The following is a 20,186-nucleotide window of genomic DNA, read 5'->3' on the forward strand; positions in this document are numbered from 1 at the left end:
AGTGGTTCAGTGAGAAGCAGAACTTAAAGCTAAGCTAATGTCAGTCTACATTATAACAACACGAGTTTGTCACCAGAATTATTAATAATTAAATTATTGTATTACCAGAATTTTTTTCCAGTTGCAGAATATCAAGAAGAATTCCATCTACATGTTTGCATGTGATTCACCACATGTTTTCTTCATTATAGTGAGGGTTTAGGGAACCCAGTCTTTACTGATGTTAATTGTGGTCTTACGGTGAATGATATGGTTCTGCAAAACAAGAAAATATCGAACTTTTATTTTCAACTTTTTTCTTTGTTGACTAAACGAGAGAATTCTGCAGTTTGTGCGTTCCACTGGTTCGAAGTTCCAGAACGAAGCATGTGATTACAAAAACATATACAAAAAAACAGCCTCAGTGATGACCTTCCCTTGAGGTCATCACTGAGGCGATGTTCAGAGCCTTTCCTCTTAATTATGTAGTTCGAAAAGTAGAATTTCCTAGAATTTTTATGGTGAGAAAAATGAGGTTTGAAGATTGATGATGTAGCACACACTCAGTTTCACGTTCCTCAAGCCCTATCGATAGCAAAGTTGCCAAAATATTGACTCGGATCAAAGGCATCACCCCACGAATCTGAGGTGGTGCAGATTTCAGGTGGAGCATTCTTATAAAGAATAGTGGATTGTGGAGATGAGGGTGATTCCATCCATCTCTTCCTAATTGCCGTAAAAAATGGCACAAGGCTGGCGCGCTCCAGTCGAACTCCCTGTAGAAAATAGTGCGCCAGAACGCCCGAAGCCGTATCTTCCGGGCCGTTTTTTACGGGAATTAGGAAGAAATGGACGAAATCACCCTTCTCTCCATAATCTACGATCCCGTATACGAATACTCCACCCGAAATCCGTACAACGAATTCGTGGGGTGATGCCTTTAAACAGTGTATCAATTGTATGCCTACCTCATAAGAAACAAATCCGAGAAAAAATGTAGATAAGGTCACCACTGGTTAAGTTATCAGGACAAGAATATAGATCAGCTATTGCCCGCGTAAATTATTCAAATATCCCACTATTTATTCAAATCCCGTCAATCGGAGCGATGTTATTGCATGATCAATAAAATACTAAAAAAAAAGAATTGACCCGAGTCACCAACATTTCAAAGGTGTGTCTTTTTGAGTAGGACTTTCGGCTAAGAGAGCTTTGTATCCATTCTCATATTCACTCCTTTTTATGAATTCTCGTAACGCTTCAAGCCTGTCTTTTTTCGTCTTTGTGTCTATGAAGAATTCAGTTTCATTACTTCATCACAGTTCCTTCCACATCTTCAATAATTTGTCCTCTTTCGTGAATTAATTCTTTTATTAATTTCAGATGGAGTAAATTCGTTGTGGTCTTTTCTGTTGTGAAGGATTTCCTTTCTGGTCTCTCCTTGGAAATTGCTGGTGTCTATTCAATTGTGACCATCTTTTGTGAACTGTCATAAAAGCAGCAAGCTTTCGCCCATGGGGGGATGTTAGCCGAGATGACCGCGCAACCGTCACGCGTTCCATAAACGTCTCAGGGAACATTCGCGTCATCAGTGAGCATGCATTGTTACGCGACTTTATTTTACTTATTTTTTAGCTCGACTTTAATTTTGCTCAACTTGAACTCTTTCATAAGTGTCAACTTTTCCTTTCTTTTTTGATTCAAATTAGGATATTGAATATTTGAATATTTGCTGTTAATAGCCCAATAGCAATCAATATCATTTTGAGGAAAATGTAGGGGGGGGGGGGCGGGTGGGGGAGGACACTCAGTGACGCCCTTATTTCTCAAGGTAAATAATTAAATCAATCGGGCACTAAGGCCTAAGCATTGGTCTTAGAGTATCTTTGACAGCTTAAGTTACTAAGAGAAAAAAGTAAGAGCGTCGAGAAATAAGGGCCCCACTCAGTGCCCTCCACTACATTTTCCCCAAAATAATATTGACTGATATTAGGCTATTGAATAGCAAGTGTTCAATATCGTAATGTCGATCAAACAAAAAAGGAAAATTTGACACTGATGAAAGAGTTCAAAACAAACAAAATTAAAGTCGAGCGAAAAAATAAGTAAAAGAAAGTCGCATCACTGCGAGAACCGAGGCTCACTCTTCTATCTGCGAGCTCCCCGAAAGGAACGATGAGACTCAGAGAAGGATTCACAACACCCTGGAACCAAGTAAACTCTCAACGGAGAGGCTGGCGGGAAAATCTGTATTCTTTCTTACTTCCAATTTTATTTTTTTCGTAATGTCCTATGTACCGTCCGTGTCGACTCAATCGTATTCTATCGTTTTTTTTTGTAAAGCCTCAGTTTGGTGCTTAATTACCCGATATTCAAATAAATGTTGAATCATCGAAGAAATTTTTTACTCAATTAAATTAGAGGACCAGGTTCTGAAATACCTGGTCCTTCCAGATATATGACATTTGGTGCAAACAAATTGTGAGAAAAGTGAAGTCGTAGTTGAATGTTCTTAATGTAGGCTTGTCCTAAACATTTTGGTACTTCAGTCATATGTATACTAGAGAGTTTTAGACGGAAATGGCACATTTCAAGTTGATTTTGATACTGTACTTCCCAGTTAGAAAGGACTTAACACAAAATTTCACCAGGGAACTGATAAGGTTACCATCTCTAATGTTTCTTCCTGAAGAATACGTGACTTTTAAATACACAACTTTGCAGTTTTTCATTATTTACCCGAATTTTTGAGCAGCCGTCAGCGAAGTGTGCTAAATGTTTCAATCCAGAAACTTGGTACTTTTTTCTGTCTCACTCTTCCCTAAAATGCGACATTTGAATCAACAAACTGTCGAATGTCAAACGAATTCATACAGAGTTGAGAGGTGGATTTCAGGAAGCCAACGTGAGGAAAAACTCCTCTTGTTTTCAATAAAGCCTGGTTTCCGTGGTTTTCACGGAACATTCCCATATTTGAAGCAGTCAGTTTTACTAGCGACGAAATTATCCATTAAATGATATCCAACTCATTTGGATCTGTGAAGTTCGAGATAATAACTTCATTTGTATAAGTCAGAAAAGCGGAAAGGACCTGTATGTGTACGTTTTATTTTCCGCTTGCTCTTATATGTTTATATTTACGTTGACTTAGTTTTTTTCAACTTCACGTTTCGCTCGTGGAGGTCCAGTAGGTCATCCAGGAGGCATTCGATCTTTTCTTTTGCGATGTCCAAAAACTGAAATATGTCCATAAGGTTTTCATGTAGTTTTTGTGCACATTTTCACGTTCGTACCTTCTCTTTTTCAGAATCCCTACATTGCGATTCGAACAGAGTTCCAACAAAAGGCACTATCATAAACGCAAATAATGGGAACGCTCGTCGATAAGACTCTTTGAGCTGAAGATAAGCTAGCTTTTGTTTAACGTAAACTTACTTCTTTGCTGATATATAGAGGTACCTGTTCAAGTGTGTAAGGCATCTTTTTGTCCCCAATCCTCTCTTTTAAGAATTCATAAAATTCCTCGGCAAGTTCCTCCCAGTGTTCTCGTCGGTCTTTCCCACTTAAACAGGAAGCGAACAAACGTGCGAGGTCGGTCGCTGCGCAACCCATATGGCTAGCCTGAGACCAAATGAAATATTAACTTATGCTTCGATTGAGACAAGAACGTGGATGGATCTAGGACCCTTCAGTTCCACGTACAAGCTCTCGTCTTACTACACATATGTAACCACCACAGAAGAACTACATAGCTTACAGAATGATATACCAAATTCGTAGGTGTACTTTGCCTGATTATTTTGGCTCTAGAAAATTTACAGAAGGAAATCTTTTTTCTTGGTACTTCATCCAAACGTCTTCCCTTTCCTACATGACCGTCCTCCTGAAGATGGAGTTCCATTTCATATTCAAATATGAAATTTCTGCATGCTTTGAGCAGCTACTACTTTCTGGTGAACGAGCGTAAAATGTTGTTTAAAACTTCGTTTTTTTTTCTTTTTCAGCACCCTATGTGTGTTGATTCCATCTGCTGCAACACATGTATTGCTACCTTTGTTCAATAAAGTTACCTTATATAGAAAGCACAGGATAAGTTATCGTTGAAAGCAGTGCAACAACAGGAAAAACTTACTGAACTTGGTGGAATTGTAAACTTAACAAAAAGTGAACTTTTGATGGATGAATTCCCAGCACATTCAGTTATTGTTCCAACCGTCCTCTGAGGATTTCATTTAACAAAAATCTTCTAAATCGAAAACAGAGCAGTGCACTCTGTTTTAAAATAGAATAACTTAATGTAGATGTTGACTTAGTTTAGTCTGAAAGCATTAATTTGGTTCGGAAATATTGCACCGAAACTTTTTTCGATCAAGATTTCAGAAGGCGTGTTTTTTATTCTCAAGCACCGTGACCAGTCAAGTCTACGCTTCTCAAAAAAAAAAGAGAAAAAAAAACTTCTGCAAAAACAGGCAAATGTATTGTTTCTGAAAGAAAAGAAAATTGGCCGTGTTGCTCTAATTCACGACAGTGCCCGAGCTCACGTGGTAGAGCTTACTCGCCAGAGAATTGCCGACCTGGTTGTTGAAGTTCCACCATACCCTGCTTATTCTCCCTACAGGGACTAAACAGTACCTACGAGAGAAAAACTTATGATCAGAAAGACCTGGGAAACGAAATTCCCGTCAACCGCTAGAGTTCTGGACTTCTGGAATTGATAGTCTAATGAAGCGCGGTCATACGTAGTGGATCATGATTATCTTAATTTTGTGGATTGATACCCGTGAACAATAAAGTTATAAATGTTTGAAAACAGTGAAATTTGGTGTAAGAGCAACCTAGTGCATAAGACCTCCCTATAATCTAATGTGCTTTGAAGCTTTCTATAGATCCTCTCTGGGGAACCTGTCGATCTCCTTCACGTTCGTGTAAAAGGCGAGAAATCGGTTCTATACCTGAAAGTCTATCACTGCAGCCACGTTCAGGTCCTTTCCACTTTCCCTCCAGAGAATATTCATTGACCACATGTCTCCATGACACAGCACTCGTTCCATTCCTGAAAATGAATGCGAAATGTTAAAGGAAGAGGAGTAAAATACAGATCTTGTAATTTCATCGATTATTTCCTTACCGATATTAGTAAACGAAGTGAACGGTAGATGATCTTCCCAATCATAACACATGTCCAGCGCGATTTTGCGTAAGAACAAAATAAGTATGTAGTATTTTATGCCGGTGTTTTCTTGAGTTAGACGTCGTCTTTCCTTTCTTAACTTTCTCTTGGCCTTCTTTCTGGATGGTCTTCCATTGTGCTGTATGGAAAACCAGATTGCTGTCTGGACCAGATTTATTATTGGTTTCGACTAGTTCATTGTAGTCAGTGTTCTAAAAGTGACTCTTCACTTGTTATCTGCGAGAAATTCGTGTCCTATCTGTGGCCTACACTTCGCTTAAAGCCATCAGTCCACGAGTGTGAGATTTTACGGATTTCAGGTGGAGTATTCGTATACGTGATCGTAGATTATGGAGAGGTGGGTGATTCCGTCCACTTTTTTTGCTAATTGGCGTAAAAAACTTCCCGGAAGATGCGGCGTGTGCACACTACTGGCGCGCTCCAATCGAACTCCTTGTAGGAAATAGGGCGCCGGAACGCTCGAAGCCGTATCTTCCGAGCTTTTTTTTAAGGCAATTAGGAAGAGATGGACGGAATCACCCCCCTCTCCTTAATCTACAATCCCCTATACGAATACTCCACCTAAAATCCGTACCACCTCAGAGTCGTGGGGTGATGCCTTTAACAATATATGGTGTATAAAATCGGTTCAAGTGCGCTTTTTTCATGTATAACTCACTTCTTAATGGTTAAGCTGGAGGCTTTGAGGGTTTTTCTAATTGGATTTTCCGTCTTTTATGCCAAGGTATAACATTTTACAGTGTATAACACTTTCCAATTGGTGCTGGTAGACGATTTTGTGCTGTGAACGATTGACTGATCGCTCTGACTGAATAGGTGGTCGCTACAATTCGGCGACCCCTAAGCGATCGATAAGCGCTCCTTTACTCATTTACGTACTACGAAGTCAGTATTTCTCCCAGTAATGTGTAACTCGTTACAGTCCATTCCCTCGTACTACATTTCCGCACAGTAACCTACAACCTTCTGCTAAGAATGTAACCTGCAGTACTGTGCATTTTTATCGTAGATTTTTTAAATTGTAAGTTTCTGACCAACCTAATATTGATCCTTCTATAATTTCTCCTATTTTACGTGCCACTCAAAACTTACCCTACTTTCTATATGTTTGACAGTTAACAGTAACAGTAACAGTGTTTCAGTACCCATCTCATCAGGTAGTTGATCCATTGCAGATAGATCCATCAAATCCGGTATGATCTCTTGTAGTTTGTCAACTTTTTCCGCAAATGTTCCGTCTTCGAAATCTCGAAACATCTTCATGAAGCTTTCTGTTACCTAGAAATGATTCATTTAATACAATTTCTCTGAATTCTTTTTTTTGTTTAAGAAACAAAGGTTTTTACGGAAAACGCCTAAAGAATTGTTGCATAAGGCGTTGGAAACGCAGCTTTACTTTAACGAAAAGGTGTATCCTACGATTTTCCATGGAAAATTGTTGTCCTCATGGGAATTTTCACGAGGAGGTTAGAATAAAGTGTGTTTTCAACAAGCTTTTAATTATTTTCCCAAATTCTTGAGTATTTTCTTGGATTTTCGAGTAAAAATACAGCTACCAGGATTCTTGAGTCCACTAACCTCATCTGTATAGAAATGCGCGAACATTTCTGTGAAAGGAGTTGTTGTGAAACGATTCTTCTCTTCCGGTGTAAAATTAAGTGAAAGAGCTTGCAGAGAAGCTACTGCACGGAGGATCTGAAATCCGTACTATAAGATATAACATATGTCCAAGAATAGATTTTATGCTAAAGTGGATTTTCCAAATAAGTTCAACTCAGTAACCTCACAAATGACTTCAAGTCTACCTGCTTTATAGCCTTCAGAGGAACATTCTCGAAGAGATGCACTGGTTTTGTGTTGTCTAAGTACTCCATGCCCAGATATCCTTTGAGAGGATTATTTTCCGAGAATTTTCTGGCAAAGTAAAACTGAAATCAATCTTCCTTATTGCACATGTAGACACGTCCGGACGAAGTTTCCCAGAAGGAGTAGATAAATTAAATATTCTTTCGTTAGTACCAGTTCAACAAGGGAGATCACATTATATTTTACATTTATTTACATTTTTCATCTCTACTTAAGAACTCACAACGCACCTCTCCGCACGGAATTTCTCCCTTCGGAAGTTTTTTCAAGTAGTCGTATATGGTTACTTCTGCATTGTGAAGCTGAAAAACTAGATAGAAGATTTATTTACTAGGAATAGAGAGGTAGAAGAAAATTTTCATGGCTTTTGTGACGAATTTTTTAGGACCTCTCGGTGACTTCCACCTACTTACAATACCAGCTCTAGGGGTTATAGAGGTTCCAAAAAGTTTTGCTTAAAATTCTTATACCCACAATTTTTGAACGATTTTGTGAAATCGAAAAAACCTCTATTTTTATTTGGCAAGCTGCACAGCTTCCATCCATACATACGCAAGTACGCGACAAAATGTGGAAGGCTCGGAAGCCCGAAACATTCTAAGCAAGGACCGCAACAAAGCTGTAGTGAGACTAAGGGAAAGACTGAAGAATTTTCTGGATACGATGTGAAAGAATGGGGGAGGGGTGGACGTGGGTGAACTTGCAGGTATTAGAGCAAATAAAGTGAAAAATTGGAACTTTTCTGCTCATTGTTATGAGTACATAAGGCGTATGCAAAACTTTACTGAAGCCCAGAATTCCTATTTTCATTAGGGATGTCCTTGATATTACTATAATCATAGTATTATTACCCTCTTCTGAACGTTCTCCCATGTAATCGCGAACTTCGATGAACCGAAACAATCCTCAACGTTTGTTCCTTCTGTTAGTTCTGCTGTGAATTTCTTCATCGCAAGTTGACATACAATCTAAATTTTGAAAGGAACCATTAGTGATTAATGAAGACAACGGAAGAAGAAGAAGTTGACTTTAAACTAAACTTGACGACGAATCTTTCAGGGAGTTCCCTGTCTTTTTGTTGCCAGTCTGGTTCAATAAGGACAATTCTTGACAGATAACCCTAAAAACAATGGATTGATTTCCTCTATGAAATTAATTTCCACCTTCTTTAAAGGCATCACCTCACGAATCTGAGGTGGTGCGGATTTCAGGTGAAGTATTCGTGTACGGGATCGTAGATTATGGAGAGGAAGGTGATTCCGTCCATTTCTTCCTAATTGCCGTAAAAAAAACGGCCAGGAAGATGCGGTGCGTGCACAAGACTGGCGCGCTCCAATCGAACTCCTTGTGGAAAATAGTGCGCCAGAACGCCCGAGGCCGTATCCTCCAAGCCGTTTTTACGGCAATTAGGAAGGAATGGACGGGACCACAATTCTCTCCATTACCTACGATCCCGTATACGAATACTCCACCTGAAATCTGTACCACCTCAAATTCGTGGTATGCTTCCTTTAAGCACTCGACGGTATAAATTATTTTATACTAATAATAATAATTTTAATACACTACAACAGTGATAAATAAAAAATGCTAAAAATCATGAAAAGGAATGATATGGAAATAAAAATAAGTAATAGAAATAAAACGATAGTTGTGAATACATAAATAAATCATAGTATAGCAATTTATGATAATTTTATGATAAGCTTACGTTGCCCTCTCCTATGTTCGTTGCACTTTTACAGGGACCAAAGAATGCTTCAGTTTCGAATGCCCGTTGCATATCTTCTTCAACATCTTTCCATGTGACATGGGTTTCAAACAGTCCATTGGATGGTGTGTATAGGTTCATAGGAATCCTAGAGGTTGAATTGTCATTACTGTTAAATATACTACACGGAGGGATGTAGGGTAGGCAGAGAACTACCTCATTCACATGCCTATAATTAAATTTGTTAACTAGAACAAGCGTTGAACAGTGAAACGTAAGAATATTTTGATTTCAAGAAGTTTTTAACATTTGATTATTGAGAAAATCCTTTTGTTTGATCAGAATTCCCTTGGTTGACGGGAAAATGACGGACCAGGACGGAGATAGTTCAATGAGAGAAACGGTGTGAAGGTTAGGGAACTATGAGGTCAGAATTTTATCCTGCTTCCAAAATCTGTTGCAAAATTATTGATATACAATAAAAACGTGTAACTACAAAAAAAAAAATTGGGAAATTTCCAACTATATAGGAGAATTGCGTTCAGGTAATGTTGCACCACATTGCACAACAGCGATAGCGCGTCCATTCGATTACGATTACGATTAGTTGTCAGGCAGCCGTGAACGGGAGAGCACAGTTCAGTGTTATCATAGTTCACGTGTGTATGTGTGTGTGTGTGTGCACCCTAAACAATTACTCTCGCTACATTTGGGTAAAGTGAAGTTGGGAGGGGATTAACGAGCGGGGACACTCTACACTGCTCTGATTGAACTGTACTTTTGAGGGCAGGAACCATTCTTAAACGCAGAATACTGCGAATCTGACATGGTGAAGGAATCAGCGGGAAAATCTAGAGTTAAGGTTGTAGATTCCGGGATCTGGGGTGGTTCCACTCATCTCTCCTTGATCATCGTAAAAAACGGCGTAGAAGACGACGATTTTTACGATGATCAGGGAGAAGATTTCAGTTTCCTTGTGGACGCACCATATCCAAATGTGATCGGCCAAAGATCACTCTCACCAGACTTCTCACCAACTTATTCAAGTAAAAGCAATGTATAGGTGCTAAGGGGACCGGAACATGTGCATAGAGGGACGTTCTAACTTAACTCGTAATAACCAAAGTGGTTCCCACGCCGATTCTTATGACGATCAGGGAAAGATGAGTGGAACCACCTTTGATCTCGCAGTCTGCAACCCAATTTCCAGCTATTCCCGCGGATTCCCTCACTACGTCAGATTCGCAGTATGCTGCTTCTAATTGACAAATACCCCTCGTATTTGATAAATGTTTGAAGTGATAGTCCATCAATCGACAGGTTATCACTGGAAAAGAACAGCCACGCTAGTCGGGGCCCTAAAACCTGAACATTAGTCCTCGAGAACCCATGACATGTAGCTTGAGGCTACTAAGGGAAAAAAGGAAGGTAGAGATGGAACTAGTAATGCTTTAACTTCACCAAACCATCCAAATAGGCTTACTGGAAATCAGTAGCTAAGTCATATAGTGTATTACTTTTAACGAAACGGGAAATGGTCTGAGAGATGGTTTCTTCACAATCCGTGTTTGACAGATAAGAACGACTGCGCTGTGCTCCTGAGACGATTTTTCGCGCTCCAAATGCGGTTCGTAGCATAGTTCAATCAGAGCAGTGTTGAGCGTCTCTCTCCCAAACACATTTTATCTGTTATAATTTAAATTTAGTAGCACTTTAGCGTTATAATGATGGTTTGATGAGGTTTCGATGCTGTTTCTAGTGTTCCAGTGTTATCTAGAATCCGAATTCAGCTTGGGAGTTTGTTCGTGCAAAATATAGATCTCTTGGACAAAAGAAAAAGAATAGTACATTAGTTTAAAAAAATCATTTGTGGATGTATTGCTACCTTCTTACTGTAACCTTCAAACGCTTCATGTCTTGCAAAAATTATTTCCTTACAGAACAAGGTTCTGATATGGACTTTCGCAACATCTTTATTGTTTGTAAACTGTGCTATGATCGATAAACCACAGAAGAAAAACAATAATTAATGGCAACCATGGACACATTAAAAATGCTTTTGTTTTTTTTTTTTTGAAAAAGAACTTTAAACAAAACCCTTTCGCCATCATCTCTCCGTTAATTGAGGATTCGCACGGCAGTTCAACACTCCGGAACGGCAAAAGGAGGCCAGTAGGTGGATACCTGTCCTCCCTGTCTCCGTCACTTTGCCGTACTGTGCTACCTACACTAAACACTCAAATAATGTTGTTATATTAAAAATGAATACTGTGCTAGGCGATAAGCTCGTCTAGAACAAATCCCAACCAGCTTCTGACAAACGAACAACATCCTAGCCAACTTCTGAACATCGGGAATCGCAACGACGAAGGAAATCAGATTAGGTGACTTACTGTAGCGATGCAGTTGTGTACTACGACAATGGCCAACGATGCAACGAAACGAACATTTTAACAGTTTTCAATGGTATGTTTCTCCTTTTTCCGTTAAGATGCTTTTTCTGAGTTCAGCTATGACAACTAACCCAAATGCTTAGTATCTAATTTGAGATGAGGCTGGTTTCGTTCGTATTTTTCCCATCACGAGCAGAATCGCTTTGTTTTTTTACTTAGATAATTGGTTGTAGAATTTCGGTGTAAAACTGTTTGGAACCCCGAAATCCGTGTTTCCTTTTCTTTGGAGCAACATATGAGTGGGGAAAGTGGTCGAAACTTTTCCCTTCTATAAAGGTTCTCATTGACATTGACATTATCATTGGTGGCATGACTCAACACTGCTTTTGCGAAGATGCGTTCGTTATCGGTTTAGAAGAGGGGAGTAAAGATCATGGTGAAAAGAAAAAAAAACGTTACGTGGTACGAAAAAATCCCGCTGACTTTTTTCTGTAAAAAAGCGAACTTATTTATATACTATGAAGATATGCTTTAGACAAGGAGTATTTTATAAGTTTAGTCTAGTTTTCGGCTCACATGCGTCACTTTTTTCTTCACCCGATAACTGTGATATCGCGGACGGTCCAAGTTTCTGCCTCAAGAGCAATTTCAGTGGAAATTTCTCTTTTCTTTCTCATAGAAATGATATGTTTTTGTGAGTCTGGAAAGTTCCAGTTATTTCTTTGGTGTATGATCTTTTTTTTATTATTAGCATTATCAGTTGAGCGAATCAGCAAAATCTAAGTGCTATTTTTGCGCAGGGTTAGTTGTTTTGGGAATGATTTCCTAAGAACGTTAGTGAGTCACTAAATTTTGTCCGCCCTATATGTTACTGCGATAGCGCCGCCTATCTTTATTGTGCATTATTGTGCAATCGTGTCATTGTTTACACCCTTTTTCTCGCTCAACGTTTCATTCACGTTCCCTACTTATTGTGCCTTTTTCACTTCACTGAACTAGCTTTTCTTTCATCTTAAAACGATCACTGTTTTTACATATCTTATGGTCCGTCGTGATTCACTCGTTTTTTTTTTAGTCGCAAATGAATCAAATTCACTATTTTATTTCTCATTCCATTCTGTATAGTCTGTATTCAACTTGAAAGCTGGTTTTTTTTTCTCGATTGAAACACCTTTGGTTGAGTGACATGTAGGCTTCCTGTCCTCGTTTAAAGTGGGATAATGTGACAGATAACCGCACATATAACTGACATACACGGTCGATAAGCGCTTCATTGCAGTGCTGGTATTATTGTTCGATTTTATTCATTTTTACAAATGTACTCTTTCAACAGTTAGGCTTTTTATCTTTTATGCACTCGTAATGCTAATGAAATTTTGCTTCTTAATAAAGTTTCAGCATTGTTTTGCAATGATCACGCATTCCTTATCTACCTCTCCACTTCTTTTAGTGCAATTAAATCATGCAGTTTTGTAGTGGTTTTTCGAACAGAGGACCATGACTGTTATTGGTTAATACTTTAGAAGATTTAAGTAATTTGCATCGATTTTCTGTCTACTTTTGTCTGCTCATCTCAATGCTTCTATTCTCCTGATAGGAATGATATCAACGGAATTGTGCCAGTTTATAATTCATAGCTTAGTTTATAGAATTAGTTGGATTTCTTCTTCAATTACTTGCATTCTTCCGTTCCTTGGATTTTAAATTGTGTTTCAATGAAAGCTAGTTTTTTGTTCCGCCATTGCGCGAATTGTGCAATATTCTTATTCTATTCTTTCTGCAATATTCTTCTAATTTTATGCTTGTATTTAGATGGATCGAATAGAAGGAGAAAGCTCTAATATAAAGAAACAAGAGACCCCAACCAAATCGCCCAAGAAAAAGTCGCAGCCGGCGCCAGCGAGTATGAATGGCCAAGTTGTCAATGCAAAGAAAACCGCCGAAGGTTTGGCTGGACTTTACGGTGAGTTTTCATAAATGTTTATCAGAAATTACCTTATTTTGCCTTTCACATTGGCTTCAGACGCACTTTTCATGTAATATTTGTATAATACTTCAGATTCCTAAATAGTAATAATATATAATATTCTTAATAAATAATAATAATACCTAATCCAAAACTAGTGGAAAAGTCTATTATGAATTTTGAATATAAATTCACTCTAGTTCCAGTTGCAATCTTTTCAAAAACTGTTTGCAGTAGCAATATGTTACGTAAATTGTGAATTCGGGTTTTACCAATTTTTTATAGCGACTTATCAGTCAGCTTATTCCAATTTCCTATTTTTGAGATTCCGAAGAAGACGAAGCCAATGTCAAAGACGGTGGGCTCGATGCATTATTTCTTGTGAGAAATAAACCAGAAGAGGTATGTTCATACTCCAAGTTGGATTTTTTCTAGGAACCAGAATGAGACTGCATTTTGAAGTTAATTTATTATTCAGATTGAACAGTACGTTATACATCTCCGCAAGATGTTATTAGAAGGTGAAGGCGAAACGGTCATTGAAATTGGTGTTCCTATAGAGCTTGAAGGGAAAGGTTTGTTAGACTTCGTGATTAAAAACGTTGCTCCGGAAAGTTTTTGTTCGCTTTTTTTTTAAATTTTCGTCAAATGTTTTCTTTAGCATCTGGTATCCCAACCAAAGATTTGGAGATAGCTGTTGATAACCATGTGAAAGCTCTCGCAACTATTCCAGCCGTCGGTATGTCTATCATATATGCTTGTGATGAATGTTTCCAACTGTTCAGTTCTGTCATGTCCATTGTTTTACACTTTTTGCTTCGCCTATGCAGAAGTCGTTCCAACTTTTTTTTTTGCAATTTTCTTATGTTATTACTACTCGATCCTCAGAATCCTAATTTTCTAGGAACTAAAATAGAGAGAAGAACAACTGGCAACAAGTCCACTGAAGTATGGCTTGTAAGAGATCCTCCAAAAGGCGAAGATTTTATTGAGGTTCGAAATGGACACATCCTTCAAATGTCTTTGCTATTGATTCAATTAAAAATCTCTGGTCAGGTGCGAGTGGCTGTTGTGGGAAATGTAGATGCAGGAAAATCCACCTTACTAGGAGTGTTAACCCATAGCGCCCTTGACGATGGAAGAGGGCTCGCGAGAACAAAGTTATTCAGGTAGGCACATCTTATTTCTACTTACAGTTCGTCACAATTCAAATCCATTCTTAGGCATAAACATGAGTTCGAGTCGGGTCGAACATCATCTGTAGGTAACGATATTCTCGGCTTCGATGTCCATGGCGAAGTGGTTAATAAACCAGATCCACACAATAATAACCTTGACTGGGTGCAGATTAGCAGAGATTGCAGTAAGGTTCGAAAAAAGCTGTTCCTACTATCAGCTCATAGTTTCATATCATGCTTTTCCAGTTGATAACCTTCATAGACTTAGCTGGACATGAGAAATATCTGAAGACTACCATATTCGGAATGACGGGACATATGCCCGATTATACGATGCTTATGGTTAGTTAATTTTCCACTTCTGTTATTGCTTCCTATTCATAATGCAGTGTATCAAATCTCTTTTTATTTATGTACAGGTTGGTGCAAATATGGGGATTATTGGTACGACGAAAGAACACTTGTCACTGGCTCTCTCACTGTCAGTCCCAGTGTTTATCGTGGTGAGTATTTTCTCCAAAGAATTTGTTTGTCTTTCACCTCAGATTTGATCTATTATCCCTGAAAATTTGATTTATACTGCGGTATATTTGGTCTATTGATGACCATATATCTTTGTTTGTTCTTGTTTTTTCGTTCCTTCGAACGTTTGAATTAACTCCATTCTTCTAGATCTTTGATAAAGTTTGGCATGAATTCTAGGTAACGAAAATAGATATGTGCCCACCTCAAATCCTTGAGGAAACCATGAAGAATATCGGGAGACTCGTGAAGAGTGAGGATGTACTTTTCGAGCTGTTTTTTCTAAGTTAAAACCATTGTTTAGGTGCAGGTGCACGAAAACTTCCTGTGATGGTACGGAATACTAATGATGTAATTCATGCTGCCGTCAATTTTCCTAGTAAACGGTAATCTTTTTTTCAATTTTGCACCTACGATTCACTTCTTCTATGGTAAACTATTGCTTCATAGCTAGAAATTTCAGCCAAACTAACTTAACTATTTATGTGACTAAAGCGTCCCTATATTTCAGTTTTTATCATTAGTTCTTCATTTTATTGTTCTACTTATCCGGTAGCTGTTTCTAGAGTATGTCCTATCTTCCAAGTATCCAACGTGGAAGGAACAAATCTTGATCTTCTGAGACAGTTCCTGAATATTGTTCCATTGAGACGAACACTTTGCGAGAATGATCCTGCTCACTTTCAGGTCGGAACATACTTTATAACGTTGCTCTGTCATCATAGATTTAGTCAAGACAGGTAGTTTCTTTTCAGATTGATGACGTCTATTGGGTAGAAGGCGTTGGCACAGTTGTATCCGGTACAGTGCTCTCTGGAACTATTAAAGTCAACGACACACTGTTGCTAGGTCCCAATTCTGTGGGAGAATTCGTTCCCTTGCCCGTGAAGTCAATCCATCGGAAGCGTATGCCAGTGTCAAGTGTACGATGTGGACAGACAGCTTCATTTGCTTTGAGGTTGGTCATACGCGCCCATAGGAAAGTGAAGGGGGTAATTTCGCAAACCGTTTAAAAGTGAAGGAGGTCCTTTCTCCAACCGTTCAAAAGTGAAGGAGGTCAGAGCATCGGCTCCGACTATCGCATCTATGTATGCGCCACTTGGAGATATGTACTTCGTTGCTTCAAACTTTGCCGACTGAATTACACTCTTCACGCATTTGTAGTAATGATTTTCCGACGAACTTTAGTCCTTCACATTTAAGTGATATTTTGGCATCATGGAAAAAGTGTAACTGAGGTCAGAGGTTTCAATTATTCAGGAAGGTCACCAAACGTGATGTCAGGAAAGGGATGGTTATGTTGGACCCACGGATGAATCCTGTGTCCAGCATGATGTTTGAAGCTGAAGTATGCAGTTTTAACATATCTCTATTTACCTTCTAATGTCTTTTCCCACTTTTTTTTTGTGGGTCCAAAGAAGAGTTTGAAATTTCGATTGCTGCAGCTGTATACTGCAATCACGCTTTGTATTTTACCTTTTGTTCTAAATTCCGTTCTACTTTTATGCTTTTTTAGTCCTCCTTTCAACATCCAAATATTTCCAGATACTGATTCTGCACCACCCTACGACGATAAAACCCAACTATCAAGCTATGCTTCATATTGGATCAATTCGACAGACTGCAACTCTAGTCAGCATGACTAAGGTCAGATTTCATTACTTCAGTCACTAATATGCACATAAGGTTATGCTGCTTACTGTGCACACAATCATAAATTCTATAAAAAGGAGCCGAAACCTCCTCAGGTGAAGGGCCTGGCTCAAGGGGTGCAGCTCAAGTAATGAGGATCTTTCCCAAACCGCAAGAGTGTGGGGGTGAGGGGTGGGGGTCCTTTCGCCAACCGTCCAAAAGTGAAGGAGCTCTTTTTGCCAACTGTGCAGAAGTGAAGATGGTCAGAACAATAGCTCCTACTATTGCATGTATGTGCCCAATAATTGTGTTTTTTTTTAATTTTATATATGTTTCGCAGCTAAATGACTAGAAATGAAAGCCTATTCAATGAAAGGTAATCTATCATCATTTTTGCAAATAACTAGTGATTTTTTTCACTATTCCATCTTTGCCAAGGGTGCCTTGACGTTCCTACTTTCTTCTTCCTCATGCTGCTTCTGTAAAACCCATTATATGGTATAGAGGAAGATTGATGAGCACTGGAGAACGTGTTATGACGTATTCGTTATCATAAATCATACGACATTTGTTCAGAGATTTGGTACCTTTAAAATGGGGTTTGATGAGGCTACTTCGTTTGAAACATCCCTGGAGTCAAAGACTAGAACTTTCAGGAAGTATTACGAACTGGAGATCGCGATCGGGTAATGTTCAGGTTCATACGTTTGCCGGAGTACATTCGACCAGGTAAACGCATTGAAAGAAGTAAACCTCTTGCTCATTTGCTTTATATGACTTATATTCCAGGAACTAGGATGGTATTCCGCGAAGGAAGAACGAAAGCGGTAGGAACGGTGATAAATGTTATTCCACAAGCGACACTAGCTCAGCAAAGAGCGAAGCTTAAGGACAAGACGAACAGAACATGTGAGTGTTTACCCTATTCCGAGCCTCTATGGTGATAGTGGAGAAATAACTGTACCACTAACTTGATAATGGATAGTCATAATTCCTGACATTTCATCAATTAATTGATCATACGTGTATTATTCGTGTAGCGAAGAAGTCTAGAAGCCTCATTTTCAGTAGAGGAAGCTTTTTTCATTTGTTATTTTTGCTAGCATTGCTTTAAAAAGAGCTTTTTTTCATTTTGTCTTTTTTTGGTTACATTTTGCTTCCATCATCGGCGCTTGCCTAATCGCATACAAGCGATAGTAGGTAGCGATAGTAGAGTCGAAAATCACTTTTAGTTCTTACTCTTTACACTTTGTGTCTGTTTTTCTTTTTATGATAATTTATTTCATGTGTTACAGTTATTAAACGCGGGCCGAAACCTCCCAATGGAAAGCCGAAAGTGGAAGCAAAGGAATGAAGTTATCGGCGTGTTCCTGTTATTATAGTTAGTTTATGAATAGAGTGCGGAATTAAAATAGTCTGAGGAAAGACCATGTGTGTTTTTGCTGGTCACTTTGACCGCCGTCACCGTCGCACTTGGGGTTTTGTCCTTAGAGCAATCTTTATCACTTCTGTTTGCCGGGTTTGCTAAGATATTTGTGGAGTAGATCTCTATGAAAACGTATTTTTAATTCATTGTTGAGCTGTACATCTACATCATCTGGAGTAGTCATCATTTCTTAGGTGGATTAAGCTGAATAATCTTAGATTCATTTACTGATACGACGTGAAAGAAGTGGTATTGGCACGTGCGCAGTTCTCCTGCTCAGTAGACTCCCAAGTCTTCAGAGCATAGGAAAGGTGTCAATCGAAACGTGAAATACTATAGTATGGAGTTGACATACAACGTATCCGATGACCTAGTCGCCTTTTGTTTTCGGTAGTTTTTGGTCTTTGTCTGGGTAAACAAGTTCTTATCGCTTTCTCGGGAGACTAGGAAAAGAATTGTTCATGTAAATTACTTGTTCTAGCAAGTGCTAAATGACGAATGAGGTCTTCGACTTTACCAAACGTATTGTGTCCCTATAAAATGTTGTAACGAGGGATAATGGTCTCTTGACTTGATTGATTTTCAATTTTTTTCCAAGCTTATTGTCATCTGTATATTTTTTTCGTTTTCTAAGAAATCTAGTGACATCAGCATCGTACTCCTCTTTTTTTTGCGTACATTGTATAGTTTTCTTAAAACTGCTGTTCTTTTTTGTTCCCTATGTTCAAGTATATAGTGCTCTTGGTTATATCTGTTCATCTTTTTAAATTTTCGCTTCTGATGTATAATATCTTAGTGCAGGTTCGAAACCAACGATATTTATTACATGGAAAGGGTAGTCATTATGTAAGCACATAACTTCTGCTGTTGCAATCTTGTATATTTCTTCTAGTTATTTTGTCTCCGTCGTAGTCTATCAGTACAGCTTTTGAATCCCAACGGTTACGTCTCCTTTTCATTTTTTGTATTAGACAGCACACAATTGTGAGTAGTTCAGATATCGTTAGGTTGTTATGGATTATTCGTACTGCCGTGTTATGCATGCAGTCGGGGACGTTTTCTCTTATAAACCCAGTCGGTTTTTTATTTTGTATGATTTCCGGACTTTTCCTTGACGTTTCAACTTATATTGGTATTGCAGTCGTTAAATGCCCCCATAGCAAGATCCGATAACAAGAATAAACTGCAAAAGTGAACCTCGTGTAATTTATTGTTGTTTGAGGTATAAAGCCTTAAATGGTGATCATAGAAGTGAGCTTATTTGCCTTAGCTGAGGTTGCATTCAAGGCTTTTTAAGCTTAATTTTATCATAAAAAAAACAACGCAGAAACGACTGTCGTTCGCTCAACAATCAACAACATCAATATATCTGGAGGACGCAGACTCCTGATTCTTCAAGAAAACCCTGCAACGGTTGTTATCATGGTAGGATGGGGCTGCAGAAGTCATTTAAGCTGCCGAAACGGAAAAGGTCTAGGAGGACGATCATTACATACAACGCACGTGCGCTGGCATCGGAAGCGGCCATTGAGGGTATGATTATGCAGGCCAGAAAGATTATGTACGACGTCAAGGAACTGACTAAGACGAGACGGAGCCACCAAGTAAACGCCGTACATGGAACTGGAGGAGAACCGTTTTTAAGAATATGCTACAGTAGAGGAGTTGATGTCCTTGTTGACACAAGTATAGAACTCTCTCGAACAACACGACCCGAATTAGTCGTCGTGACTCATCTTCTTCGCTCACATCCAAAATCAATCTACAAGGATTTGAAGCTTTCTATATGGGCATAGGAAAGTTCTACAGAAACGGCAGGGCCTTCTACAAGATCATTGTAAGTGAGTTCAACGCCAAAGTTGGCTTCAGAAGAACTCAGGAACTTTACGTCGATATTCAATGAAACGATATGGAGGGAAGGCTTTCCGAGTTTACCTTAACGAAAGAAATCATCCTTGTAAAGTCGCAATTTCAGGTTCATGATGATCGTGATTTCACCATCAGTTGTCATGGGCGGGTGCGGCAGAGTCGGTAATAAGTTCCGCTGTGACTGCGCAATCGATCGTTGGTTCGAAATCGTCCTAGTCCAAACGCTTTCATCCATACAGGGTTGATAAAATGGTACCAGAATTGTCTGGGAGAATGGAAACACTGACGTACACATTGGCTAGCTCCTACAAATTATTGTAGGGCTGTACACGCGTTCATAAACCTCAAACAGTTCTGAATTAAAAACGAATGCGCATCCCCATAGGAATTGATCAAAATCGCGCACCTCTTCCTTCATCCTTTATCATCGTTAGTAAAAGATTTTACTTGAGG

The 20,186-nt window shown here is 38.8% G+C and overlaps 3 protein-coding genes across 6 annotated transcripts; 2 read left to right on the forward strand and 1 right to left on the reverse strand.

Moving 5' to 3' along the window:
- Positions 1-3,116: 3,116 nt before the first annotated feature.
- On the reverse strand, positions 3,117-8,888 carry RB195_013496 (uncharacterized protein; the record flags this gene model as incomplete). Of its 2 annotated transcripts, none has more annotated exons than XM_064203341.1 (11): positions 3,117-3,215; positions 3,273-3,377; positions 3,439-3,600; positions 4,932-5,032; positions 6,316-6,448; positions 6,749-6,865; positions 6,976-7,098; positions 7,267-7,338; positions 7,888-8,004; positions 8,085-8,156; positions 8,748-8,888. In XM_064203341.1, 11 exons carry the CDS (start codon positions 8,886-8,888, stop codon positions 3,117-3,119), a joined length of 1,242 nt encoding a protein of 413 aa, XP_064059221.1. The 2 variants fall into 2 exon arrangements, with proteins under 2 accessions (XP_064059221.1, XP_064059222.1); XM_064203340.1 differs by having other exon boundaries at positions 8,082-8,156.
- Positions 8,889-11,210: 2,322 nt separating this feature from the next.
- RB195_013497 (uncharacterized protein) lies at positions 11,211-17,792 on the forward strand (the record flags this gene model as incomplete). 3 transcript variants are annotated; one of them, XM_064203342.1, is made up of 20 exons in its annotated part: positions 11,211-11,213; positions 12,953-13,103; positions 13,432-13,508; positions 13,585-13,681; positions 13,768-13,845; positions 14,011-14,099; positions 14,163-14,275; positions 14,330-14,474; positions 14,531-14,626; positions 14,704-14,787; positions 14,987-15,059; positions 15,111-15,192; positions 15,373-15,493; positions 15,562-15,607; positions 15,656-15,764; positions 16,067-16,154; positions 16,352-16,453; positions 17,095-17,167; positions 17,228-17,347; positions 17,734-17,792. In XM_064203342.1, 20 exons carry the CDS (start codon positions 11,211-11,213, stop codon positions 17,790-17,792), a joined length of 1,806 nt encoding a protein of 601 aa, XP_064059223.1. The 3 variants fall into 3 exon arrangements, with proteins under 3 accessions (XP_064059223.1, XP_064059224.1, XP_013304194.2); XM_064203343.1 differs by having other exon boundaries at positions 15,117-15,192; XM_013448740.2 differs by lacking the exon at positions 11,211-11,213 and having other exon boundaries at positions 15,562-15,764.
- A 1,502-nt stretch (positions 17,793-19,294) lies between these two features.
- On the forward strand, positions 19,295-19,660 carry RB195_013498 (uncharacterized protein; the record flags this gene model as incomplete). The annotated part of the gene is made up of 1 exon (XM_064203344.1): positions 19,295-19,660. The coding sequence occupies one exon, from the start codon at positions 19,295-19,297 to the stop codon at positions 19,658-19,660; it is 366 nt and encodes a 121-aa protein (XP_064059225.1).
- Between the last annotated feature and the right edge of the window lie 526 nt (positions 19,661-20,186).

Source organism: Necator americanus, chromosome V, assembly GCF_031761385.1.
Source record: "Necator americanus strain Aroian chromosome V, whole genome shotgun sequence".
In the NCBI taxonomy this organism is placed as follows: domain Eukaryota; kingdom Metazoa; phylum Nematoda; class Chromadorea; order Rhabditida; family Ancylostomatidae; genus Necator; species Necator americanus.